The sequence below is a fragment of the Balaenoptera musculus genome, chromosome X (assembly GCF_009873245.2).
Source record: "Balaenoptera musculus isolate JJ_BM4_2016_0621 chromosome X, mBalMus1.pri.v3, whole genome shotgun sequence".
Lineage (NCBI taxonomy): Eukaryota > Metazoa > Chordata > Mammalia > Artiodactyla > Balaenopteridae > Balaenoptera > Balaenoptera musculus.
Genome location: NC_045806.1, coordinates 92,988,904 through 93,013,191, shown reverse-complemented (window position 1 = coordinate 93,013,191; position 24,288 = coordinate 92,988,904). Strand labels below are relative to the sequence as shown.

At 47.3% G+C, this 24,288-nt stretch overlaps 1 protein-coding gene across 1 annotated transcript; it reads right to left on the bottom strand.

Annotated features, from left to right (window-relative positions):
- Positions 1-7,967: 7,967 nt before the first annotated feature.
- RTL9 (retrotransposon Gag like 9) lies at positions 7,968-18,146 on the bottom strand. The gene is made up of 3 exons (XM_036839220.1): positions 18,128-18,146; positions 8,629-12,773; positions 7,968-8,084 (listed from the first exon to the last, which is right to left on the bottom strand). Exons 2-3 carry the CDS (start codon positions 12,685-12,687, stop codon positions 7,968-7,970), a joined length of 4,176 nt encoding a protein of 1,391 aa, XP_036695115.1. The 5' UTR covers positions 12,688-12,773; positions 18,128-18,146.
- Positions 18,147-24,288: the final 6,142 nt, after the last annotated feature.

Sequence of the window (24,288 nt, the reverse complement as noted above, 5' to 3'; positions counted from 1 at the left end):
CTACTACCAAATAATTGGAGTAAACATGTAAGTGGAAAAGTATCTACCACCACTGCTATAAGAGCTGCAATGCATCCATTTTATTCTTTCCCTTAATGAATTATGAGAGAACTATATGAGCACATCACAATGAGACAATCCCTAATGCTCTTAGACAAAATGTGTGTGCATATTGAGGTTGGGGGAGGAGCATGACCTCATAGAGAACCGAAGAAGAACCTGCAACAGCTGAAGGAGACACAGCTAGAAATAGATGGTCTGAACAGTTATTGCAGCCATATACATTTTTTGCCCCAGACAGATGGCTTGGGATGTCACCTAGACATTCAGAAACTTAGCCACTGTGAAATATAGCAAGTAATCAAAAGATTTAGTGGCAAACTTATGGATGATTCTTTATAACAAATCCAGTTCCTAAGTATTCCATTTTGGGGTTGTAATAAATATCAGCCAAGGAAGGAAGAGACTGAAAATAATAAATGCCCTAGTAAGAAATTCTGTCACTGAATCCGTGAACCAAACCTTTGGAAGAAGTTTCAAATAAATTTGAACACTTCCTTCGTGGTGCTGGTGGAATCTTCAAAGAGGAAAAGATATTTGTGCAATTGTATCCAAATGAGACCAAAAGTAAACAGGTTTAATTAAAAATTAAAATGCACAATCTTTCTTTTCAATCTTATTTTGTTAATGGACAATGAAACTTGCAGAAAGTCAGACATACTCTTCTTTCTCTGATTTCTATGTGGATTTCCATGAAATAGCTTCCTTTTGTAAGAATGCCATTTCTGGGAAAGGAAAAGACTACATTTTTGGATTAAAGAATTCTAAGGCGACCACACCTCAGCCAGTGTCGTTAGAATAATTGCTGATACAATGCTGCCCTCTAGCAATGGCTCAGACTGAGCTTCCGCCCCAGTAGTCCTCTCGCCGGGCCACTTAGACACCTTCCTACTTCCGGAGCATGTCCAAACAGGAAAGGAGTTATCCTCTTGTCTGGTTCCCTAATGAGAACTGAACAACCATAAAGATGAGGTCACTGAGGCCCAGAATGATCAAGTGACTTGCCCAAGGTCACACAGGTTGTCCTTGACGGGCACAGCTGGAATTGCAATGCAGATTTTCATTTTGTTTTGTTTTTCTTTAAATTTTTAAAAATAAATTTATTTATTTATTGTTGGCTGTGTTGGGTCTTCGTTGCTGTGCGTGGGCTTTCTCTGGTTGCGGTGAGTGGGGGCTACTCTTCGTTGCGGTGTGCGGGCTTCTCATTGCAGTGGCTTCTTCTTGTTGCAGAGCACAGACTTTAGGCGCGCGGGCTTCAGTAGTTGTGGCACACGGGCTCAGTAGTTGTGGCTTGCAGGCTCTAGAGCACAGGCTCAGTAGTTGTGCTGCACAGGCTTAGTTGCTCCGTGACATGTGGGATCTTCCCGGACCAGGGCCCGAACCCATGTCCCCTGCATTGGCAGGCAGATTCTTAACCACTGCGCCACCAAGGAAGCCCTTCATTTTGTTTTATTCTCTCTTTCTCTCTCTCCCTTTCCCTCTCCCTCTTCCTCTCTCCCTTTCTCTCAGGGTAGAGGATGGTAACTTTTGGTGAGCTGGGTTATGGAGCAAAACTGAGCAGTGTCAGAATAAGAGGGTCTTAGCCCAGTGAATGACCACAACAATGAATTATTTGTTTGGGTTATTTTAGTTTGGGGTTGAAGGAGGAAGAATCCACAGGAAAGAGGCCACATTTCTCTGGGAATTTTCTTTTGAGCCAGGGCTTCTGGGCCTCCAACAAACCCCAAAATACAAGCCCATACTCACCTTTGTTCTGAGGCAATCTTTGTTACAGAAGGCAGCAGTCGAAAGAAAGTAGTTAATGGATCTGGGAAGGACCATGAGAATTTGCCTTTCTAATCACCCCCCAAATCCTGAAAAAGTTTGGGGCAATAGCATTGCTAGGGTGGGCTGGAGAGCAAGGGGAGAAGTAGCTTCTCCCAGAATACTCTTAAAAAGTGAAGCCTCTAACAGTACTTATGGTAACACGTTGCAAGATAGTTGAGTTTGTAATAAAAATATATTGGAGGGAAGCTCAATATCGTTAGCCATCAGGGAGATGCAATTCAAAACCACAGTGAGATACCCACTAGAATGGCTATAATCAAAACAGGTAATAACAAGTGTTGGTGAGGATGTGGAGAACTTGGATCTTTCATATCCTGCTGATGGGGATGTAAAAATGGTGCAACCACTTTGGAAGACAGTTTGGCATTCCTCAGACGGTTAAACATAGAATTATCACATGCTCCAGCAATTTTAATACTATGTATGTACCCAACAGAAATGAAAATGTATGTTCACAAAAAACTTGTACAAGACTGTTCATAGCAGCAGTATTCATAATAGCCAAAAGGTGGAAACAACCAAATTGTCCATCAACTGATGAACGTATAAACAAAATGTTGTATATCCATACAATGGAATATTATTCAGCTAGAAAAAGAAATGAGTACTGAGACATGCTACGACATGGATGAACCTTGAAAACATTATGCTAAATGAAAGAAGCCAGACACAAAAGGGCACATCTAACATGTGGTCCCACTTGTAGAAAAAGTCCAGAATAGGTAAAACTATAGATACAGAAAATAGATTAGTGGTTTCCAGGAGCTGGGGGGCAGGGGGAATGAGGAGTGACTGCTTAATGCGTACAGGGTTTCTTTTTGAGGTGATGAAAATGTTCTAAAATTAGATTGTGGTAAAATATAAAATAAAATAAAATTAGATTGTGATTATGGTTGCACAACTATGTGAATATACTAGAAAAAAATTGAATTGCACACTTTAAATGGGCAAATTATTGGTGTGTGAATTATAGCTCAATAAAGCTCTGACCAAAAAAATAATACGTTAAAAAAAAAGATACTAGAGGATATTGTGGGAAAGCCAGGGTCAGTCTGTCCAGTACCCATTTATACATCAATGCTTAGACCAGTAAAATTCTCAGCAAAGGTTGTCAAAGCGTAAGAGTTTTTTTTTTTTTCTTTTTAAATCTTGCCGGCTTCCCCAAGCCCAGCCCAGCTCTAAGGGCAGCACGTTTCATATGAATGGTGAATTGACTCAGTCTTTCTTGGAAAATGTCTGCATTTCATACTGACTCTCGAGTGATAGTTGAGCAGTGTATAGAATTAGAAGTGCACCGTTTTGCTGCTCAAGTGCTATGTAAATATTCTATTGTCAGCTAGCCTATATCTCTTCTGGCTCCACCACATTCACCTGGAGGACTCCAGAGCTTATTGGTCTGCCATTAAGATCCCTCTTTGTTTTTTGCCCCTGGGGATTTTCCTTTCTTTATTTCAGGCCCAGCTGTGAATTTCCCCCCACACTTTATCCAGCATTTCTTTGAGTTTATCATGGGAGCAGCTACTCCAATTTATCTCTACCAAGTTGCTTAAACCGGAAGTGTCTGGTGCCTTTTTTTTAATGTGAATACTTTTATTTTGTATCAGCAATGCCTCTAGAATACTTTAAATATACTCTGATTTATATAGACCCTTTTTTAAAATTGAGGTAAAATTGGTATATAGCATTACATAAGTTTCAGGTGTACAACATTATAACTCAACATCTATATACACTACAAAGGGATCACCAACAAAGGTCTAGTTCACCCATTGGGGAAGGGGGTTGAGGGGTGGAGGAGATGGTGCCTTTTAATGTGTGCACTCACACCAGTGTTAGATCTAGGATCGCTTTCCAAGGCAGGGGTAGGGGAAGGCAGAAGAGGATGGCATTGGAAGGCAGGGGCATGGAGTATCTAAATGATTGATCGTCTTCCTTCCTTACCCACTTCCCCCCTTTCTTGAGAGAAGAGTGACAAAGAGGGGGAAATAAGTACTGAGAAAGAATAGCCAGCTCTTGGTGTAACCGCAAAAATCCCTTCCACTTTCAGAGATGCTCGGGCCCAAGATGCATTTTTTTTTTCTCTGTGGGAAGATGCCCAAGGGAGAATCTTACCTTCCTTCTCTGGCTAGAGACTAGAACAGAGGTTGTCCTACTTTGCGGCTGCAGCTAGCCCCTGGGCAGAACCCCCTGAGTTCAGTAGCATCCCACAATGACTGATTCTTTTCCTTGAATATTAAAGACTTTTTCTAAATACTCTCAGGAGGATTCACATCTGGATCTAAGATAGGGAAGGGGGAAAGCAGGGCCATTTTTGCTCAGGCCTCAGACTTTATGGGCTTCAAATGTTGGCTGCTATTGGGCAGCAAATTTGTTCAGGGTAACAGGGTAAGTCTTCACAGTGGCCATCTGGCTCTGAGTAATGAAGCCATGCCTATATAGTGGAGTGGTTGCATATGGGGGCTCTGGGGTCAGACTGCATGTGTTCAAATCCCAGCTCTGCTCATTTTTAGCCTTTAGAAGTTATTTAACTTCTCTGTGCCGGAGATTCTTGGTAAAAGAATAAAATAAAATAGGATCAATGAGAGCACCCACTTCACATGGTCATTTTGAAGATTACATAGGATAATCCAGATGAAGCAGTTAGTCCAGAGCTTGGACTCCTGACAAATGCTCCATAGATGGCCTTCAGCCAAGGATTTACTTTTACATCTTCCCCCACAGTTTAAATAGCACCCCTGAAGAGACTGGATGCTGAATATGTCCCAACTAGCCCTATCCCACCCACTTCCCAACCTCCTCAGGGCCGAGCTTAGGTTAAGGGTAATAAGATCTCAGGCGATCCCAATGTGAGACTCAGAAATGTTTGGAAACTGTCTGAGGCATCAGTCATTCAATGACAGCCCGAGCCTATACTTTCATGGAGGCAGTGATCTTCAGGAGAAGGTTCTATACACTATTGGTCCCTGAAGGGCAGAGACAGAGACCAGGTGATGGGGGAGAGAATGGCAGAAGGAGAGAGGACCAGGCCAGGGTGACATTTGCTCTCCACCTGGGCCCTAGAACTGGGCGTTTGGAGAGAGTCCCTGGCATCTATTCACCTGGAGGATAATGGTTTTGACGAGATCTGCGGACTTCCAGTGCCTTAAGGGGCAGGGCTAGAGATACGGAAATAGGGGCTGAAAGTGGGGTCCAAATGGAGGACTTGATGGCTTTTGTTTTCCAGACACAGGAACTGAGTCTGAAAATCTGAGCCAGGGCAATGGGGGCAGGGGCAGCAGGGGAGAGTTTGCTGCAGGAAGAAACTGAAGCCCCTCTTCTCACGTGGGCCTCACTGAGGTACAGGGTAGAAGCAATGTGGTTTCGGTGTCCAGGTGACAAAGTGTGGCACGGTATGAGGAGGGGAATTATCACCCCGACCCCCAACTCCGGTGAACCCATCAGTGGCTTCAGCCAAAGCTGAAGGGAAGACAGCAACGTTTAGGCCCTTTGTGGATTTGCAGAATCCTCGTCCCACCCCTTCAGGGGCCTCCGTGTTCCCACAGCCAGAGGCACCCACCAGCAGCCGGGGCGGGGCGGGGCGGCTGCCCTCGCTAGCCATGTGGGCAGCCAAACTCCACCGAGGCAGGGTAGGAATGGACGAACAGGAGACGACTGTCAGAATATGGGAGACTGCCGGGGTCTTCCACAAATAAGAGGAGGAACCCTTCAAGGGACTGAGGTCCTGTAACACAGGTGGGCACGGGGTCAGTGACATCCGAGTTTTTACTGCTTATGGGACCTTATTTTTACCCATGGGCCAGTGGGGCCTGAAGAAACTTGAAACACCATTTTACAGCAGATGAAATTGTCTTGAGTACTTGGGCGTATGATAGCCAGCTCCATGTAGATGCTGAGTGGTCATTTCTAATTATAACTTTGAGGTGGGTAGAGGAGCAGGGACAGGGCACTGGCAGGGTGTGATTGGGCTTCATTTATTCCACTTATCTCTAGTGACGTTAGCTTAAAGGAGAGGAAAGGCAAAAGCAAAGGGAAGAAAAATGACTGGGGAGAGAAATAAAGCAAAGGATTGCGATGGTTCTCCATTATTGTGGTTATCAGAAAATTAACTTCATTTTTAAGACATTTTCCTTCCCATATATATTTTCTAGACTCAGATTGTGATTCTGTATCATCAATTTCTTTTTCAGTAGAGAGTAAAGTCAACAACAGCCTCCTGAGCTAAGAGCAACTCTGGCTGAACAGGGAGATCAGAAGTCCGCACGGGTCTGGACTGGACCAGGTGTGAGCCAACAGGGTCAGAGAAGAGGGGAAAACTGGGTCCCCAGAGGCCTACTACCTAGAATTTGGTTTTCCCAACCAATGGCACCCTCTTTTTCCCCCGAGGCACCAGTACTGGTGATTGATGCATCCTCAGGCAGCCCGAAGAGCCAGATTCTTATCTATATCACCATGGGGCTGCCAATTTGTCTGCTAATCTTTGTTTTTTTCTGAGAATCATTTTCCTCTTCCTGGAATCAGACCCAGTGTTTAGGGTAATGGAGCAGCGGACTTGAATCCTCAGAAAGAATTTCGTCTCTGTCCTTCTCTTTCCATCCCCACTGCCCTGGCCCTAGATTGAGTAATCTGATGAGTCAGTCACCTGTACCATTGCAGTAGGGGGCTCGTACCTGCACTCTGACCCTTTCCCTATCCTGCATCCAAACTGTTGCCAAGTTAGCTTTCTAAAATATGTTTCTAATCATGTCACTCCTACTGTTTTTAAAAGATCTTTGAGTAAACCAATTACATGGACTATTATTGAATAAATAAAATGGCTCTGTTAGTATCAAATTCCCCATTATTCTTATTTCTTGTCTTTATAGCCTTCACCATGATTTCAACCTATCTTACGTATGCGTTTTCTTGCTTATTGTCTGTCTCCCTCTTCCATTGGAATGAAGTTTTCATTTGATCAAGGTTCTTATCTGTCTGTCCCCAAAACAGTGGCTGGCACGTGTTAGATAATAAATATTGATTGAATGAAGGACTCAATAAATCAAATCCTGTTAGCCACAGTTAATTCTTCTTTTTTTTTCTTTTCGTAAATGGACTTTATTTACTTTTACGATTACAAATGTAATACATGCTTACTGTAGAGAATCTGGAAAGTACAGAGAAGTAGAAAGAAGAAAATTAAAACACCCATAATCCCACCACCTGAAGGCAAACACTGCTCATATTACGCTCTATCTATGCCTGTTTAAAGACCAAGATCTTTATCAAGAGGGCTGGCCACAAAGCACAATAGCCAAGGGGGAGTGAGGGCAATTAACAACTGAGGGGTCACCCAAAGGTCAGAGCTAGAGATTTGACACTGAGGGACAAGACAACAGCCACCGACAACAGATCAAGACGTAAGAAGTTGACAACACAAGAACAAGTCGGGTTATGGTAAGAATGTAGTGAGATGATGCTTGTCAAGAGTTTAGCCCAGTAACTGTCACACAACACATAATCAATAAATGTTAGCCATTACTAAGATTACTACTATGGGTCAAAACGAATGGTTCAGGATGGAGACTATAAACAGGGCAAGGGCCCTGGAGACCCGTCTTAGGTGCTATGAGTTGGGACATATAGGGACAAGTCTACTGGATGAAAAGGATGGTATTGGAGTGGGCTTCACTCTCCTTATAGGCTCCCCTGCCAGGTGAAATGGGACCAGGGCTTCCTCAAGTTTGCCTCATGACATGTGGCAAGACATCCTAAGGTGTTTTTGAGGTAGGACACGGTTTCTCCTGCCTAGACTTCTCCCTGGACCAGGAACTAGGACTGGCCTCGATGGTAATGGGAGTTCAGAACCTCATACACCAAACACTCTTGAAGTCCACGCTCTGATTGTTGGGGCAGGTCAAAGGCATGTGGGGTGAAAGAGAAGGTCAAGTCAGCCAAGTGGGAGATAGGGTGGGATGCGCCTGGAGGGGGATGCTGAAGGGGGAAGGCCACAAGGTTTAATGATGTAATTGAATGGAATGGGTCCAGGAACAAGTCCTCAAGTTAGCAGCCAAGCTGGATATCACAGGAGAAGAGTCCAGGTAGCATTACTTGTTAGTGGGGGCCTTCTGGTGGCCTGTGCTCTGTCGAAGGTGGTCGTGCAGACCCTCTTGAGGGTCTCCATGCTCTTTCAGGTAGTAACAGCGTTTGGGAACATGCTGGTGCTGGGAGTGAGAAAAAACAAAAAATGGCAGAGGTAAGAGCCATGCTTACTGTGACGAGCGGGGTTCTGCCTGGATAATTTCAGTAACTTAGCAGGTCAAGCAACTTGGCTAATGTACCTTATTTGTATAACGTGTGATCGAGGACTAGACTGGCCAGATTCCCTAGTGACCTGGGCCTATAACACCCGTGGCTGTAGGTGGGACCCAGTCGCCAAAACGTGACCCCTCTTTTAGAATTGGACCTGGAATAAGTGCAGAGTTGGGACTGAGCCCAGCCATTTCCCTCAGAATCAGAAGACTTAGACCTTTAACCATCCCAGGCCCTCCGTATCTTGGGTAGGGCATGCCTCCTCAAAGTGGTTAATACACCCAAAATAAGTACACAGCCAGGCCCGCTGATGAAACTCTAGGTTGGGGGTTAGGGTCTAGGAGCTCAATGCCTCTCCCAGCCTCTTCCTTAGGCTACTCAAAGGAGCAGGGTGACTTTGCCATCATTACCTCATTTTTCTATTCAGAAACCTTGAGTGTGTTTCCCCATCATTACCTCCTCGGTCTGCTGTGGAGAGTTCAGTTCATTCTCCATTGCCTCCTCGTTATTCCGCTTACAGGCTGACGGCAGAACCTGGCTTGAGTTGCCCGGGGAATCCTTCTCTCCAGCCAGCTGGCACTCGGTATAGAGAGACCTGTCTATTAGCTCCTTTAGGCTGCCGGCCACCTTCAGGAAGATCCGGCCCATTTTGGTGGCAACAGCTTCCGAGAGTCCTTCCAGAAACCTGGTCCGCAGAATGGCATCAGACCAAGACAAATGCCGGGCCAGCAGGAGGAAGTCAGTGGCATACTGCCTGACTGACTTCTGGCCCTGCTTGGGATGGCAAAGAACGGCACTGAGGATGTCTATTTCAGATAGGGAGTCATATAAGCCCTGGGATCTGCTCAGGAAAGATTTATCTTCATTGGAGAGGGGGTTTCCTACCTCCATCTGCAAGATGGACCACCTCTCTGCTGCCCCCAGATGAAGAGACACCAGAAAGGCCATTTTCTCTGAATCGTTCAAAAATCCCTTCATTTGCTTCTCCTCATCAATCTCCATCTCCTCCTCCACAGAGCATGAACCCCGGGCTGCTTCCTGTTCTGCTAAGAGGTAACAGAGTGCTGGGGTCAGCATGCCAAAAGATGGGACTTCCTCTGGTGGTTGGTTCATTGTTTCAGGGGTCGTGGCAGTCACGTGTGGTGTGGACTTTGATCCAGAGGCTCTGACGTTGATGTGAGAGGCAGATGTTTCCCCAGAGTCTGTGGCTTTGATTTCCAGAGTGGACATCATTCCAGAGGCTGTGGTTGCCATTTGAGGTGTGGACGTGGCTCCCGGGACTGGAGCCCTCATTAGCGGCATGGATACCCCTCTAGAGGCCGTGGCCGCCATCTGTGGCATGGACATCCCCCCAGAGGCTGTGGCTCTCAGAAGTGGCACGGACATCATTCCAGAAGCCGAGGCTCTCATAAGCGATACGGACGTTGCTCCAGAAGCTGAGGCTCTCATCGGTGATGCAGGCATCCCCCCGGAGGTTGCGTATGTCATTTGTGGCAAGGAAGTAGGTCCAGAACTCACAACTCTTTTTTGCAGTGTGGACGTTGCCCCAGAGGCCATGCTTTTCATCAGCGGCATAGACATCTCTCCAGAAGCCATGGCTGACATCAATGGCATGGGCATTGTGCCAGAGGCCGTGGCTCTAATGAATGGCTTGGACATCCCTCCAGAGGCCACAGCTGTTGTTTGTGTGGTGGACATCTTTCCAGAGGCTGGAGCTCTCATTAACTCTGTGGACACAGCTTCAGAGGCTGAGGGTCTCCTTAGTGGTGTGGACATAATTCCAGACACTGGAGCCCTTAATAGTGGCGGGGACATCACTCCCGAGGCAGGGGCTCGCACTGATAGCATGCACATCTCTCCAGAAGCTGTGGGCATCATCTGCGTAGTGGATGTTGCCCTGGAGGCTGGGGCTCTCATCAGTGGCATGGACACCCCTCCAGAGGCCGCGGCTGTCATTTGAGGCACAGACATCACTCCAGAGGCTGTGGATCTCATTAGCGATGTAGATAGCTCTCCAGAGACTGGAGCCCTCATTTGTGGCTTGGACATCATTCCAGAGGCTGTGGCTGTCTTTTGCGGAGTAGACATTGCTCCATAAGCTGGGGCTCTCAGAGGCGTGGCTACTTCTCCAGAAGCTGGGGGTCTCGTTAGTGCTGGGGACGTCTCTCCAGAGGATGACGCTCTTGTTAGCTGTGTGGGCATCTCTGCAGGGTCTGAGGCTCTCATCAGTGGTGTGGACACCGCCCCAAAGGCCGCGGCTCTCATTTTTGGTGTGGACATCAATTCAGAGGCTGGGGCTTGCATCTGCAGTAGGGACATCCCTCCAGAGGTCATGGATCTCCTGAGCGACATGGACATCCCCCCAAAGTCTTGGGCGCTCATTGGCTGACTGGGCATCTTTCCAGAGGCTGTGGATCTCATTAGCGCCATGGGCATGGCTCCAGGGCCTGGGGCTCTCATTAGAGGCATGGACATAGTTCCAGGGGCTGCGGCTGTCATTTGTGGTGTGGACATGTCGCCAGAGGCTGGGGCTCTCATTAGCGGTGTGGACATCGCTGCAGAGGCAGCGTCTGTCATCTGCGGCATGGACACGGCTCCAGAAGCTGTGTCTCTCATTAGCACTGTGGAGATCTCTCCAGAAGCTGCAGTTGTCATTTGCTGCATGAACATCGCTTCTGCGGCTTTGGATGTTGTTAGTGGCTTGGACAATGCTCCCGAGGCCATAGCTCTCATCTGTGGCACGGACATCACTGCCGAGGCCGTGTCTCTCATTAACAGTGTAGACATGGATCCAGAGGCTTTGGCTGTCATCCGTGGGGTGGACATGGCTCCAGAGGCTCTCATTTGTGGCACAGCTGTCACTCCCGAGGCTGTGGCTCTCCTCTGTGACACAGACATTGCTCCAGCGACAGGCGCCCTCATTCGCGGTGTGGACACTGACCCAGAGGCTGAGGCTGTCATCTGTAGCATAGACATTGTTTCAGAGACTGGGGCTGTACTCGGCAGTGTGGACATTGTTCCAGAGGCTGGGGCTCTCATTCGCAGTGTGGACATCGCCCCATTGGCTGGGACTCTCATAAAGCCCATGGACGTGGCTCCAGAAGCTCTAGCCATTGCTAACTGCGTGGACATTGCTCTAGAGGCTGCGGTTGACATTTGCTCTGTGGACTTTGCTCCAGAGGTTGCAACCGTCATCAGCGGGGTGGACAGTGCTGCAGAGGCTGGGACTGTCTTTAGCAACGTGGACACACTTCCAGAGGCTGGGGCTCTCGTTCTCGGTGTCGACCTTGCTCCAGGCTCTGGGGCTCTCACTGGCGGTGTGGACATCCCCCCGGAGGCTGTTGCTCTCATTGGTGGACTAGACACAACTTGAGAGTCGAGATTTTGTGTTGACCGTGAGGACATCACTCCAGAGCCTTGGGCTGGCATCAGCTGGGTGGGCATCCCGCCAGAGGTTAGGGCCATCATTACCAGTGGGGACATTGCTTCAGCGTCTGGGGCTGGCTTTGGCAATGTGGGCATTTCTCCAGTATCAGGGACTGACAGGAGCAGTGAGGACATTGCTCCAGAGCCTGGAGCTGTCATTAGTGGTGAAGACACTACTCCAGAGTCTGGGCCTGACATTAGCTGGGTGGACATTTCCCCAGGGTCTTGGGTGCTCGTTGGCTGGGTGGACGTTGCTCCAGAAGTTAGGGCTGACATTATCAGTGAGGAGATCGCTTCAGAGTCTGTGCCTGACATGAGCAGTGAAGAGATCTCTCCAGAGGCCAGGGCAGTCATTAGCACTTTAGACATTGCTTCAGTGTCTTCGTCTGTAATTTGCAATGGTGACATTCCTTCAGAGCCTGGAGCTGGCATTGGCTGTGGGGACATGACTCCGGGGTTCACATCTGGCATTAGGAGTGGGGAGATCTCTCCAGGATCTGGGGCTAGCATCAATGGTGTGGACACCGCTTCAGAGGATGGAGCTGGCATTGCCAGTGGTGATATTTCTGCAGAATCTGGTGTTGCCATTAGTGCTGTGGACATTGTTCCAAAGTCAGGAATTGTCATCAGCCCTGGGGACATTAATCCATACTCTGAAGTGGACAGCAATGGGGACAGTGTTCCAGAATCTGAGGTTGGTATCAACAATGGGGACAGCACCCCAGAGTCTGAGGTTGGTATCAACAATGGGGACAGTGCCTCTGAATCTGAAGCTGGCATTAACAATGGGGACAGTGTCCCAGAGTCTGAGGCTGGCATTAGCGGTGGGGACAGTGCTCCAGAGTTTGCTGCTCCCATTAGAGGTACGGCCATGGTGTCAAAGGCTGGGGATGTCATCAGCTGTGTGGACATCCCTCCAGGGTCTGATGCTGAACTTGAGACCATAGGCTGGACACTAGAATGCAGAATTTGGACCTCTGCTCTACTCTCTATCATTGTTCCAGAGCAGGTCGTCTCCCTGTTTGGGGGGTCGACACTTTCCTCCGTCAGCACATTGCTGAATCGCAGTGAATGTAAGGGTATTGACATATCTGCCACGGCCAAAGGATAGTGTGGAGGGAACCTCTAAAGCAATTATATCAGGGATCCTGCTGAAGCCCACGTGGCAAGAAAATCTGTAGACAGAAAACAAGTTTAGCAGTCAAAAGCAAATATCAAGAAGATTGGGAAATAGACAAATGATCCACGATGGAGACTTCTTTTATGTGTTGCCAGCTATGTGGCATCGGAGATGGGCCTATCCAGTTAAAGAAGCTGTGCAACATTAAACAAATTTGAAGCTGGAGCAAATATGCTCTCCAGCCCTATCCTTTTCAAACCAACCCACCCCGTCACACAGCACACCCTCTCGGTTTATAAAAGCTATAAACGCGGGCAACTTCAGAGCAGCCAAGAGCCCGTGAGGTCCTGGTTCAAATGAAACAGCAGCACCACCTGCTGGAAAACTGTGAAAAGTGCAGGTTCCAGAGCTCTGCTCTCTCCCACCACAGCACTAGCAAGCCAGCCAAGGAACTGGCAGGCCTGGATGAGAACGCCCTTTGCCCCAGGATAATCATTAGTTCCTTGGGCTCATTGAGTCCTGCCAATGGTTTAGTCCCCATTTTACTACTCTGATGGCCCTGAATGTCTTCCTCAGGAAAAGGAAGGCATTTAACTGATCAATGGTTGAGAACATCATTCCATGAATTGAAAATCCTGTTTATTATCATTTTTATTATTAATAACAAAAATCATCACTATTACTACCACTTATTGCCCACCTAGTGTGTTCCAGGCACTATACTTTAGGCAACTGTACACAACTTTAAACTGTCTATAGTGCACAGAGATGTGCAAGCATTACCCGTTTGAATCTTACAAGAGATAGTAGCATTATTCCCATTTTACCAGGTTTCTCAGATTAACTGGGGCTGGGGCTAGACTAAGAGCACTGTGACAGTAAAAACTGTTTGTCTCTGACTATCGCTTCCTCCTCGGGGTTGCCTAGCCTTTGGCATCCCTAAGGCCGCATTCAATTATCTCTCTGATGTCCTAGATCATGGCTCACTGAAGCCCAGTCTCTAGCAAATACAGATTTCAAGTTTCTCTGACGACATGTGGGTGGGCAATCCCAAAGCCTCAGCCCTCCGGCACACTCCCATAAGCAGCCCCCAAAGGGGCTTCTTGGCACAGAGCTTGGAAACCAACACTCACACTACACGATGTTGATACACCCCCACAGCCTGCCCATACCCCCAGTGGAGCACTTGCTCATTTGGGACAATGTCACAGAAGTCATCAATCTTGTGCAGTGTGCCTCCATAATAATATTGAGAATACTAGCAACAGAAATGCCAACAGTCAACATTTCTTGAGCGTGCGCTGACTGGCGAGCACTCTGCTGGGCGCTTTACATGCATCATTTGGTCCTCACAGCAACACTAAGAGATTTTGGTAGTACCCTATCCTCATCTTACAAAGGAGAAAACTCAGGCCCAGAGAGGCTTAATAATTTGCCTGCAGTCACTTGGATTCACGGGTCCACCCAACTCCAGAGGCCCCTACTCTTCTCCACTGTGCTATAATGATCCACCTTGTGTGCCCTCTCTCCCTCTTACTCAGTCACATTACCAAGACAGCACCCCGTCCCATCTCCAGCCTGGACAACCCCGAGATGGGGTTTAGTAAAAGAAATACTGGCCTCCTGCTGGCACCTTGGTTACTCTAATAATTGGTGCAATGGGAAAGATGAGTCAAAAGGGCAGTGATAGATGACCACCCCCGCCCCCATCTTTAGAAAAATCCCTGAACACGCCACAGTTTCCCACTAGGCAGAAGCCGGAAAGATCTTACCTTGCCAGTTAGGGAGAAGAGAGGGAGTGTAGCTCTTTTGGTCTGGCCAACTTACTTATGCCCCATGCCCAGCCAGTTCATTAAAGTAAGACCCAATACCAGCAGCTGTTCTCTGCAATCTCCCTTAGCTATCCCCTGCCACGCCCCCCTCAGCCTGCCCGCCCACCCGCCCCACTGCTCCTGACTTGCTAGTGCTTGCTCTGTCTCTCTGGTCCCAGATTCCTGCCTCTATATAGGCTCTGACATTTGCCTCTGGCCGCCTTTCACTTGACAGCCCTCCAGAAGCTCCAGAAGTGCATAGCACTTGGCCTATGCAACTCCACCCTGCTTCCCCTCGCCCCCAATAGCTGCACCAGCTCGCTCTGCCGCCTCTGGCCGTCCCAAAGAAAAGAGGAGAGTCACACAAAGAAAGAGATGAGACCGAAAGTGTCCTAGCTCAGGAAATGAGATGTTCCCTCTGCGGCTGAGCAGACACTGGCGTCCTGGGAGCCAGACACTGCCACCGGTGGGCCGTGGAAGAGCAGGCAGGGCTTAGAGGGAAGGGAACCGGGGCTGGAGGCTGAGCGGAGCAGTGGCAGGAGAGTTCAAAGACGTTAGGGTGCAGGGAAACCACGGTTTGGAAGGATGGGCCGTGGGGCTTAAGACAGCCCAGCAATGGCGACAATTAAAAAGCCAACTGGCCCCGGTGTCAGAGACACGGAGGGAAATCTGGCAACCAGTGACTCTACCACAGGGCTAGAATTCAACAGCAAGCCTCCAGGGTGTCCAGACAGCTGGCAAGAAAAGCACACCGATATCTTAAGGATACCAGGTGAGGGCTTGCTCATAGAAGCAGGGCTTCAGCCTGCTTTCTAGAACTGGGGCACAAGGTCAGAGTAGAACTAACAGGAAGGTTTGCCAGAGCTCTCTAACCTTCTGAATCAGGAGCCCTCAAACCCCTATACTAAGGGCAGAAGTGGTCCCTGAGCCCTGGATAGGGCAAAGCCTTTAGGTGAAGTTCAAGTACCCCAGGGACTCAGAGTCTAGGGGCTGGTGGGGAGGCATTCAGGTCGTTATAAACCACCCCATGCTCCAACAACCAACAATAATTAGCAACCAACAATACCTGGGCACTCGGGCTAAGCACTACACTTGCTTTATATCCTTTGCGCCTCGTGGCAGCACCTGCAAGGCAGGCACTGACGCCATTCCCTTTTTTGTTTGTTTGTTTTTTGCTTTAGAAATTTTTTTCCTTCATTTTCTTTTTTTCAATTTTCTTTTTTTATTGAAGTATAATTGATTTACAATGTTGTGTTAGTTTCTGGGGTACAGCAAAGTGAATCAGTTATATATATATAGATAGATAGATATTCTTTTACAAATGGGGAGAGGGGCTTGGAGAAGTTGTGACCAAGGTCACAGAACTAGTACATGGCAAAGCCCAGATTTGAACCCGGGTCAGTCTGATTCAAGAATCATTTTCTCTCTTTGTAAACAGACAAGTGGTTAGAAACATTCCAAGTGCCACCTTCCTCTTCCCACCCCAACTAATGGCTGAATCATCGTAGTGATAGTAATAATAGTAATAATAATAATAATAATAATAATAATACCAACTGACTTGGAACTCTTCCCATACGCCAAGAACTACACTGAGGGTTTTACAAGCATTCTCTCATTTGATCCCAACAGCTGTTTTTAACTCTCAGTTTACAGATAAGAAAACTGAGTCTCGGTGAAGTGAATTGACATGACCAAAAGCCTACAGCTCTGTTTGACTCCAGAACTCACTATAGTATACTACTCAAAAAGAAAAATTCCAGTCACTCTCCCCCTCCCCTAAAGCAAAAACTACTCACAGGGAACCCAACAACAACAATGACAATTATTATTATTATACTTAATAATAAAAGCTAACATTTACTGTGCCAGCCACTGTGCTAAGCACTTTACGCGCAAGATCTCATTTGTTACTCACGACAACCCTATGAGGTGGGTACTATCATCATCCTCATTCCCAGATGAGGCACCAGAGGCACAGAGAGGTTAGCTAGCTTTCCCAAGGTCACACAGCTAGGAAGCACTGTTGTTTATGATCATAAAGACTTGGAAATTACCTAAATGCCAATGTTAGAACCCAATCCACTTAATGATTAAACAAATCATGGTGCATCTGCAGTGGCCAGTGAAAATGATTATCTGATTTTTATGAAATAAATATGTATATTTTTGCATAGACAAAAATATAGTTTGGAAAGATATACACCAAAATGTTAACAGTGACCATACCGGAGTGATGGGATTAAAGGGGATTTTTACTTTTGTTTTTCTTAGCTGTGTTTTCTCATTTGTCCATAATGGACCCATATTGCTTGTGTTAGAAGAAAAAATATATTTTTCTTTCTTTTCAAAGGTGTGTTCCTCTAGGGTTCTATCTCTAGCCCTCTCCCCTCCTCTCTCTGAGTGTCCCCAGCATCTCCCCGCCCAAGCAATCTTTCTCCCCCAATAGGCTTAATTCTTGCACCACTCAGATCCTTGGTCAGTAGTGACCTCTGAAAACTGTCTCTAATGGCTTGCTTTTATTTTTTTATTATTATCAAAAAAAATTTCCTGTTTTTCTACTTTTATTTATGCCTAACAATTACACAAGTAATCTAGGAATATATTCTCAGGATAAAAACTTGAAATCCTACCTGCAGATAAAGCTAGTCCTGCACCTTCCCCACCCCCCATCCCCTCAAGTCTGTTCACAGTTGGGTGTGTCTCCTTCCAAACTTTTTCTAGCTGCAATGGCATTTGGAGTTCCTATCATGCAATTGCTTGCAAAACCCAGGGTATGCAAAGAGCTACAGTTAGAAAACCATCCTGACACTGGGCTCTCCAGGAGTTCAAGTTCTGGTCCACTGTGACCATTTGTCATCAGCCGGCTCCTAAGGCAGCTACTGAGAGAGAGTTCTTGCAGGCTCAGCCCATTTGGGTCACAGACTTCCGCTGTGTTCGTGCCAGTGTCTTTACAGCCAAAGAGAGGGGAGGCCTACTAAGGAAGGAAAAGCCCAGAAACTGCTGCTTAGCATCTCAGATCCCTCACGTCTGGCCCAGTCTGCAGTGATCAATACGGCTACGAGGTGTCATGCTCCCGCCGCCTCACAAAAGGTAATTGAGTTTGGGGGATTGCATGGCTAGCTGCTCGGGGGAAATAAGAATAAACAAGACACGGTTCAATATGTCAACAAATAGCTTCCCAGCTCTTGAAAATAAACCTTTCCTGAGATTCTGCACGATATCCTCTCCCCCAGCCCTAGCAAACAGGCACCCAGATAACAGAAAAGAGACAACCTCAGGCTAAAGAAATACCTGATCTACTTGAGGGTCCTCTACCTTCCCTGATCAATCAGGGAGGGAGAGACCCTCCTCACCCCCTTGCTCGCCCCCTCCCCCAACAGCCCTGATGCTTAAAATGCCCACCCGGCTCTTTATAAATCGAGGGGGGAAATGGCTAGCGTTTACTGAGTCCTTACCCTGCCAGGCACTGTGTTAAGCTCTTTACATACATCACATCATTTATTGCACAATAAACCAATGAAGTGGGTTTTTTACCCTCATTTTATAAATCAGCTAAAGAACCAAAGTAGAGAGAAAATAAAATCAAGTAACTTACCTTGGCTCCCACAGTTGAGAGGGAGTGAAGCTGGGCTTGTCACTCGGGTCTGTCTGACTCAGCTGGTGCTCTTAACTCACAGGAGAGTCACACACTGTCTTCGAGTCTCTGAAGGGCTGTCATATGGAAGAGAGGGTAGGTGTGTTCTGGGTAGCTCCAAAGAGAAGGATTTGACTGTTAGTTGGGAATTACACTTTCATTGGATGTGCTGCAAATTCCCCAAACAACATGTATATGCATGTCCAACTCTATAGGGAAAAGAACATTATAAGAACAGCAAATGGAACTGCCTTGCATTAGGTGCTGTCCTGAAGGATCTGTGGAATTGGAGAGAACAGGAGGGATATCAAAGGGCTGAAAATGGGCAGCGTCCCAATTTTCTTAAATAAGGAAACTACAGACCAGTATACTGTAAACTCCAGAGCTGTAAGCTTGATGTCAATCCTCGGAGAGATTCTGCCGCAGATCATGAAGCAGGTAATTTATAAGCACTTAGGACGTAAGTGGTGATAGGAGGTACCCAGAGGTTCTAGCAGAACTGAACAAATTAAACCAGGTTCCCAAGACTGGCAGCTATCGCAAACCAAAAAACTGGGGGACCGACAGTGGGTTGCCAGATTTTTCTTTTTCCAAGTAAAGGAACAAACAAGACAAAACAAACCCAAATTATCATTTCCTAAAAAGGGTTTTCTTTAAACCCCCAAAGAGAAGGAAACAATCTCAGGATAAAGGACAGTCCTTTAAATGAAATAGGTTTCGCTGTACAGAACACTGGCTACGTAGCCCTCTGACTTTCTCACTGCACCCGTGGACTGCTGTGATTTTCACTCAGAGTGAAAATATCAACACAGATAAGATCAGATACCTGTAACACAGGAAGTCTTTCTGGCCAGAAGAGGGAAGAACAGAGTTTGACCTTAGCCTAAGTGGGGACACTGACATAGATAAAGGAAGTGTCCACAGGAAGGAGCGTGAGAGAAATAAAACTTGCCAAGTGCAAATTCAAGCCCTGCTGGGGCGGGACTTGGCCAGCGCATTTGACCTCTGCCATCCCTTGGACCACACGACTGTCTTGTAGGAATATGTGCCTGATGCCATTAAGCATTTGGCTCACAAACCAGTTTCTGACTTGAGACGCTCCAAGCAACCTTCAGACTATGACTTGTCTCCCCAGGGAGAGTTCCTAAAGGCAGATGAATTCACAACTGGCTCAATACCATGGCTAGACTGGGGTTCTACAACAATCTAGAAGGCGGCTGCTACCCTTGATCCCGTCCTGTTTGACCCTTTTATCGATGGTGTAAATAAGAGCACAGATGGAATTTTTACACAATTATTCTAGGGCTGAGAAGAACCTCTGTGTTCGCCTAGGAAGTAGGCTTACGTTTTTAAATTCCATGGTTTACAATGTACGTCTCTGCATTTGGTCGTTTTCTCTCCTGTTCTTTGTTGCCAATGCAGTAAGCTCCTGCAGCGTGCACTCTTCGTGGAAAATGCTTAGTGAACATATGGCAGCTGTGAGCTCTGCCCGCTGAACACTACATCTCAGGCCTGTCATCTTCCCCTAGGTAACTGGTGTCAGCGGATACTTTCCCGGATCCGAAAAGAGGACAAACTGATGTCCTCTTATTGGTAGAATTGGCCCCATTTCCAAAAGAGTTTCAACTGGACTTTGACCACATCTGTTGACCTTGACCTCGTTTCTCAAGGTGAAGGCAAAGCAGTTTACAGTACCTGCCATACTCGATCCAACTGCATTTCTCGAAGTGTGGCTGGGAAGCCCTCTGCATGAGTCGCCCCCTGGGAGGACTGTTAAAATGCAGGCCGACCTGGGGAGGTGGGCTCCACATTCAAAGAGTCAGACTCAGTAGGTCTGGGGTGAGGCCGAGGAATCCGCCTTTTGACCCAAGTGATTCTGAAACCCTCTAGGGTTTAAGAACTGCTGGCTTAGGGGTTTGTACACCCTGATTTTAACATCAAACAAACCTGGGTTCCAGCTCCCAGCACTTCGAGTTACCTCGCCTCAGTTATCTTGTCTTTAAAACAGGGATAATAACAGTACCTACCTCCCAGGGTATTTGAATGTTTTAAACAAAAAACATGTGTAAAGTGTCTGGCACCTAGCTGAAGCTCAGTCATCTCTCCTGGACCTGCTTATTCATGGGCCCTGTTGCCTGCCTTCTGCCCTTGTTGCCAACTGCCCACTCTTTCTGGATCTGGTATTCAAACTGCCCAAGCAAGAGACTCTCATTGGTCCAAATTTAGTCACCACTGCGCTTGTTGGGCAAAGTTCTCATCCCAGGTTCCCTCCTAGGCAACTTGCCAGCCTATAGAGTGACTGCTCTTGAAACAGATGCCCTCTCCTGGCTCAATCGACTATTGCCAGGGGGATGCAGGGTCCCGTGGGCACCAAACATAGCCACCTATTCATAAGAAACTGCTCCTTCCCTCTGCTAGGGTCTGCGGATGGAAACTCCTTTTAGAAGGGGCCCGTGGGTGTGGCAGGAATTCTGAGGCTTAGCCCGTCCAGTACACCTAGGCTTCTCATTTATCCAGCCTGCCAAAGGAATGAAGCGTTCAAGTTCACTGAAGTCTCTATTTAATTCCAACTTTTCATCTCCATCAGGCTAGGAACACCAGTTTTCAAAAAAATAGACACAGTGAAGGGAAAAAAAAAAAAAAAAACCTTAACCCTAAAAACAAGATCGTCTGTGTCTAGAACACGTTTTTAAGTTTTCAAAGCACTTTCGCATCTACTTCCTCATTGCAGAGCTTGCAAACTGGCGGCCACAGGCTGGATTCAGACTGCAGACGGATTTTATTTGACCCCTGCAATGTTTTTACCATTTTTTAAAGTAGTTGCCAACATTTGAAAGTCAGGAGATTTCACCTATGAAGCTGGATTTCTGGCTTCTCTGGGAAAAACAGAAAGGCTTGGATCCTGGTTCTGAGATGGCAAGAGTCAGGTGGAGCTGAGTAAGCCGCTCCCTGTAGATGGGGCACTGGCTCACCATGTGGGCTCAGGACCCACAAGCCACTTTTACTTTTTCAAGTAAAAAGTAACTTGCTTGGCCTCTGTGGGCCTTTGAAGCCTCATTTTAACCCCACGGAGTAGGGAGAGAAGGTGGTTAAGAGCACAGATTCTGACGCCCAACTGTCTAGGTTAGAATCTCAGCTCTGCCCCTCACTGGCTTTGGGAGTCTGCACGAGTGAAATAACCTCTCTGAGCCTCAGTTTCTTCATCTGTAAAATGGAGATGATGATGATGATAATAATGCCTACCTCATAGGATTATTGGCCCAACTAAATCAGTTAATGCATATAAACTGCTTAGAACCACACCCGGTGCATGGCACGCACTAAAGAGACCTTAGCTTCTTTCATTGTCCACAATTCCCTACCTGGCTTTTTGACATCCAAAAGATTCTGAAAACTGAAATTTTGTGGCAAGCTCATTTGGTGGCCAAAGTGGGCCTGAATTGGCATGAGGCTATTCATTTATCCAACTTAGAAATATTAGTGTATTCGATCACAGGATACTTGCCCCAGATCCCACAAGGGGTGTTATATATGTTATATGTACAATATTGCTTTTCTAAAATCTAAAACTTCTGAAATCCAAAACATATCTAGCCCCAGTGGTTTCAGATAAAGGCTTGTGGCCCTGTATTATTAATTTGTATACCCACTTGACAGATGGGGAAACTGAACTCCCGGGCACTAAGCAACTGGCCCAAAGTCCTACGGCTTGGAATTGGAAATAATATTGACCATTAGGCATGAAGCCCCTAGCACCTAGTGCTGTGGTATATATCAGGCTCACTGTAAACATGTTGATACAGGACTCGAGTGGCTACCATTCAGGGTCCCTTGAAGAACTGAAGACTGCCACCATTTACTGAGAGTGACAAGCCCTTCCCCTAGTAGCATTCTTGTGACCCTTTGTATTAATCTCCACTATTCATACCATTGGATCAGGATTAGGATGGGGATGATTGTCTTCATTTTACAGAGGAGGAAGCTGAGGTCCAGCACAGAAAACTGACTTGCCCCAAATCACACAGCAAAAGACAGACAGAGCTGGAACGAGAAACCAAATGCTGTGCTTTTTCGTCTTAAACCCCAAGGCTGATCCGAGGAAGACATATGCTGAACTTTCTACATACTGACCCACACTCTCTGCAGACAATCCTAAAATTTTCAACATACCTGATTAAAGGAGAATGTCCCAAGATCTCAGCAAATACAAAAATGAGACAGCGTGCCTGGGTGGACCTCATCCTTCCCAGTGCCATAGGCAGCAATGTACAGACACTATCCAGTCAGAAGCCAGGGAGGGGAGATTTCTCAAATCCCAAGGAAATCACAGAGACCCTACTGTTTGCTCTTCTCTGTTGATGTTTTAGGAGCTGACATTTACTTATGCCAAAGGCCAAAAGAAATGAAAAATCTACGGGAAAGGGAATTTCATCAGTTACGGAGCAATATCTTAAAGAAACCTTCACACAGTATCAGTTCCCTTGTTTGAAATGCAGAAAATAGAGCACTGCTATTTCATACTGTTAGCGCATCAGAGACCTGGGACTGAAAACAGCATCCCTAGGACCTCTTGCCAGCCCCCTGTCTCAGCACAGGGGAGCTTTCTGACACCACTGCCAACTTAACCAAGTTGGAAAAGAGAAGGCAGGCCGTGCCCTGGGTGACCTCGTGTCTCTCCTAAGCTCATGGCTTGAGTTCCTCCTACCAACAAATCCGCACTTTGATCACACACCCACAGCGACCCAGATCTTTGAATTCAGCAATTCTTTCTCAGGTTTCAGCGAGGCATTGGCAGCCTGAGCTATTTTGGGACACTTTCTCTGCTGTGGATGCCACTTTCGGAATACGCCAGAGACATGCTCAGCACCAGGAGCTCTCCGTCCTGGACCCGCTTTCGGGTTTACTCGCTCTCTCTCTTTCTCTGGGCTAATCGTTTGGAGGACGGTCGTTCTTGCCAACCTAATCCCAGGAGCTTGACTACCTTGCCGGGCCAGAGGCTCCAAGAGGCAGCGTGGCTGCCAGCACCCTCACGGTAAGGGGCATGGAGGCACCAGGCAGCCAGGAAGGACAGATGTCCTGGGGAGGGGGCTGGTGGTCTGAGTTTGGATGTGGACTGAAACAACCAGGGGAGGGGCGACAAGATTTTCCAAACATCTTATTCTCACAATCATCACTTCCTAATCTGATGCAACTGACTCAGCAGGCATTCAGGAGCCTGCGGTCTCCATTTTCCTGTCCGAAAATCCTCTGCACCTGTAAGTACCGGGGTTCGTTGCCACTCGTACTGTCTTTTGGGGCGGGGGAGAGGAGGGCAGGGCCTGGGGAAGGTCATCAATATCTGACTCAGGTGTGGGCAAGCCCATGACGTTGGAAGAATTCCTGACACTCTCCCCCCACCCCCCGAAGTGCTTCTTAGTTCAGAAAATGAAAATGCCTCCTTGTTCTTTCCCAAGCCCCCAGCATACCAGAAACTCTACCCGGCCTTCAGGGTCTTCTGTTCAGCGGTGCTGTGCACACCTGATGTCTCATGTTGGACTTAATGGGAGAAGTGCACCCTCGGCATTTGAATTTCTTAAATGCAGCCACAGCCACTATTGAGGGCACAGCCGCTACCGGCTTCTCCATTTTTTATGCAGCCATTTGTTGAAATGGGGAAAGAGGTACTTGTAAGCAGGAGGGTCGGTGGAAATGAGAATTTAGACACTCCTCCATGGTGAAAAGAGCAGTGTGGCTCGGGCTGATTCTCAGCCCTGTTAGAAACACTGCCACAATGGGGAGGTTCCATGCTCTGCGGGGAGAGGGCCCCTTCCAGTGCCTTCCTATTTTGATGGAAAGAGAGGCCAGAATAGCTACAGGCTCTCTCCAGGAAAGGAGCATTTCTGATGCTCTTATTTACCACTTTCCTGAGAGACTGGACGCTGTCTCTGGCCAGTTTGTCAGTCCCTGAAGCAGTTCAAATGACTGCTCCAAAGGGGACACTCGGCCCTTTCTTTGGGAGACTAGCGAAGTTCCCTCAAAGGAGCCCCGGATGGGGACTTCCCTGGCAGTCCAGTGGTTAGGACTCCGCGCTTCCACAGCACGGGACTTGGGTTCATTCCCTGGTCGGGGAACTAAGATCCCGC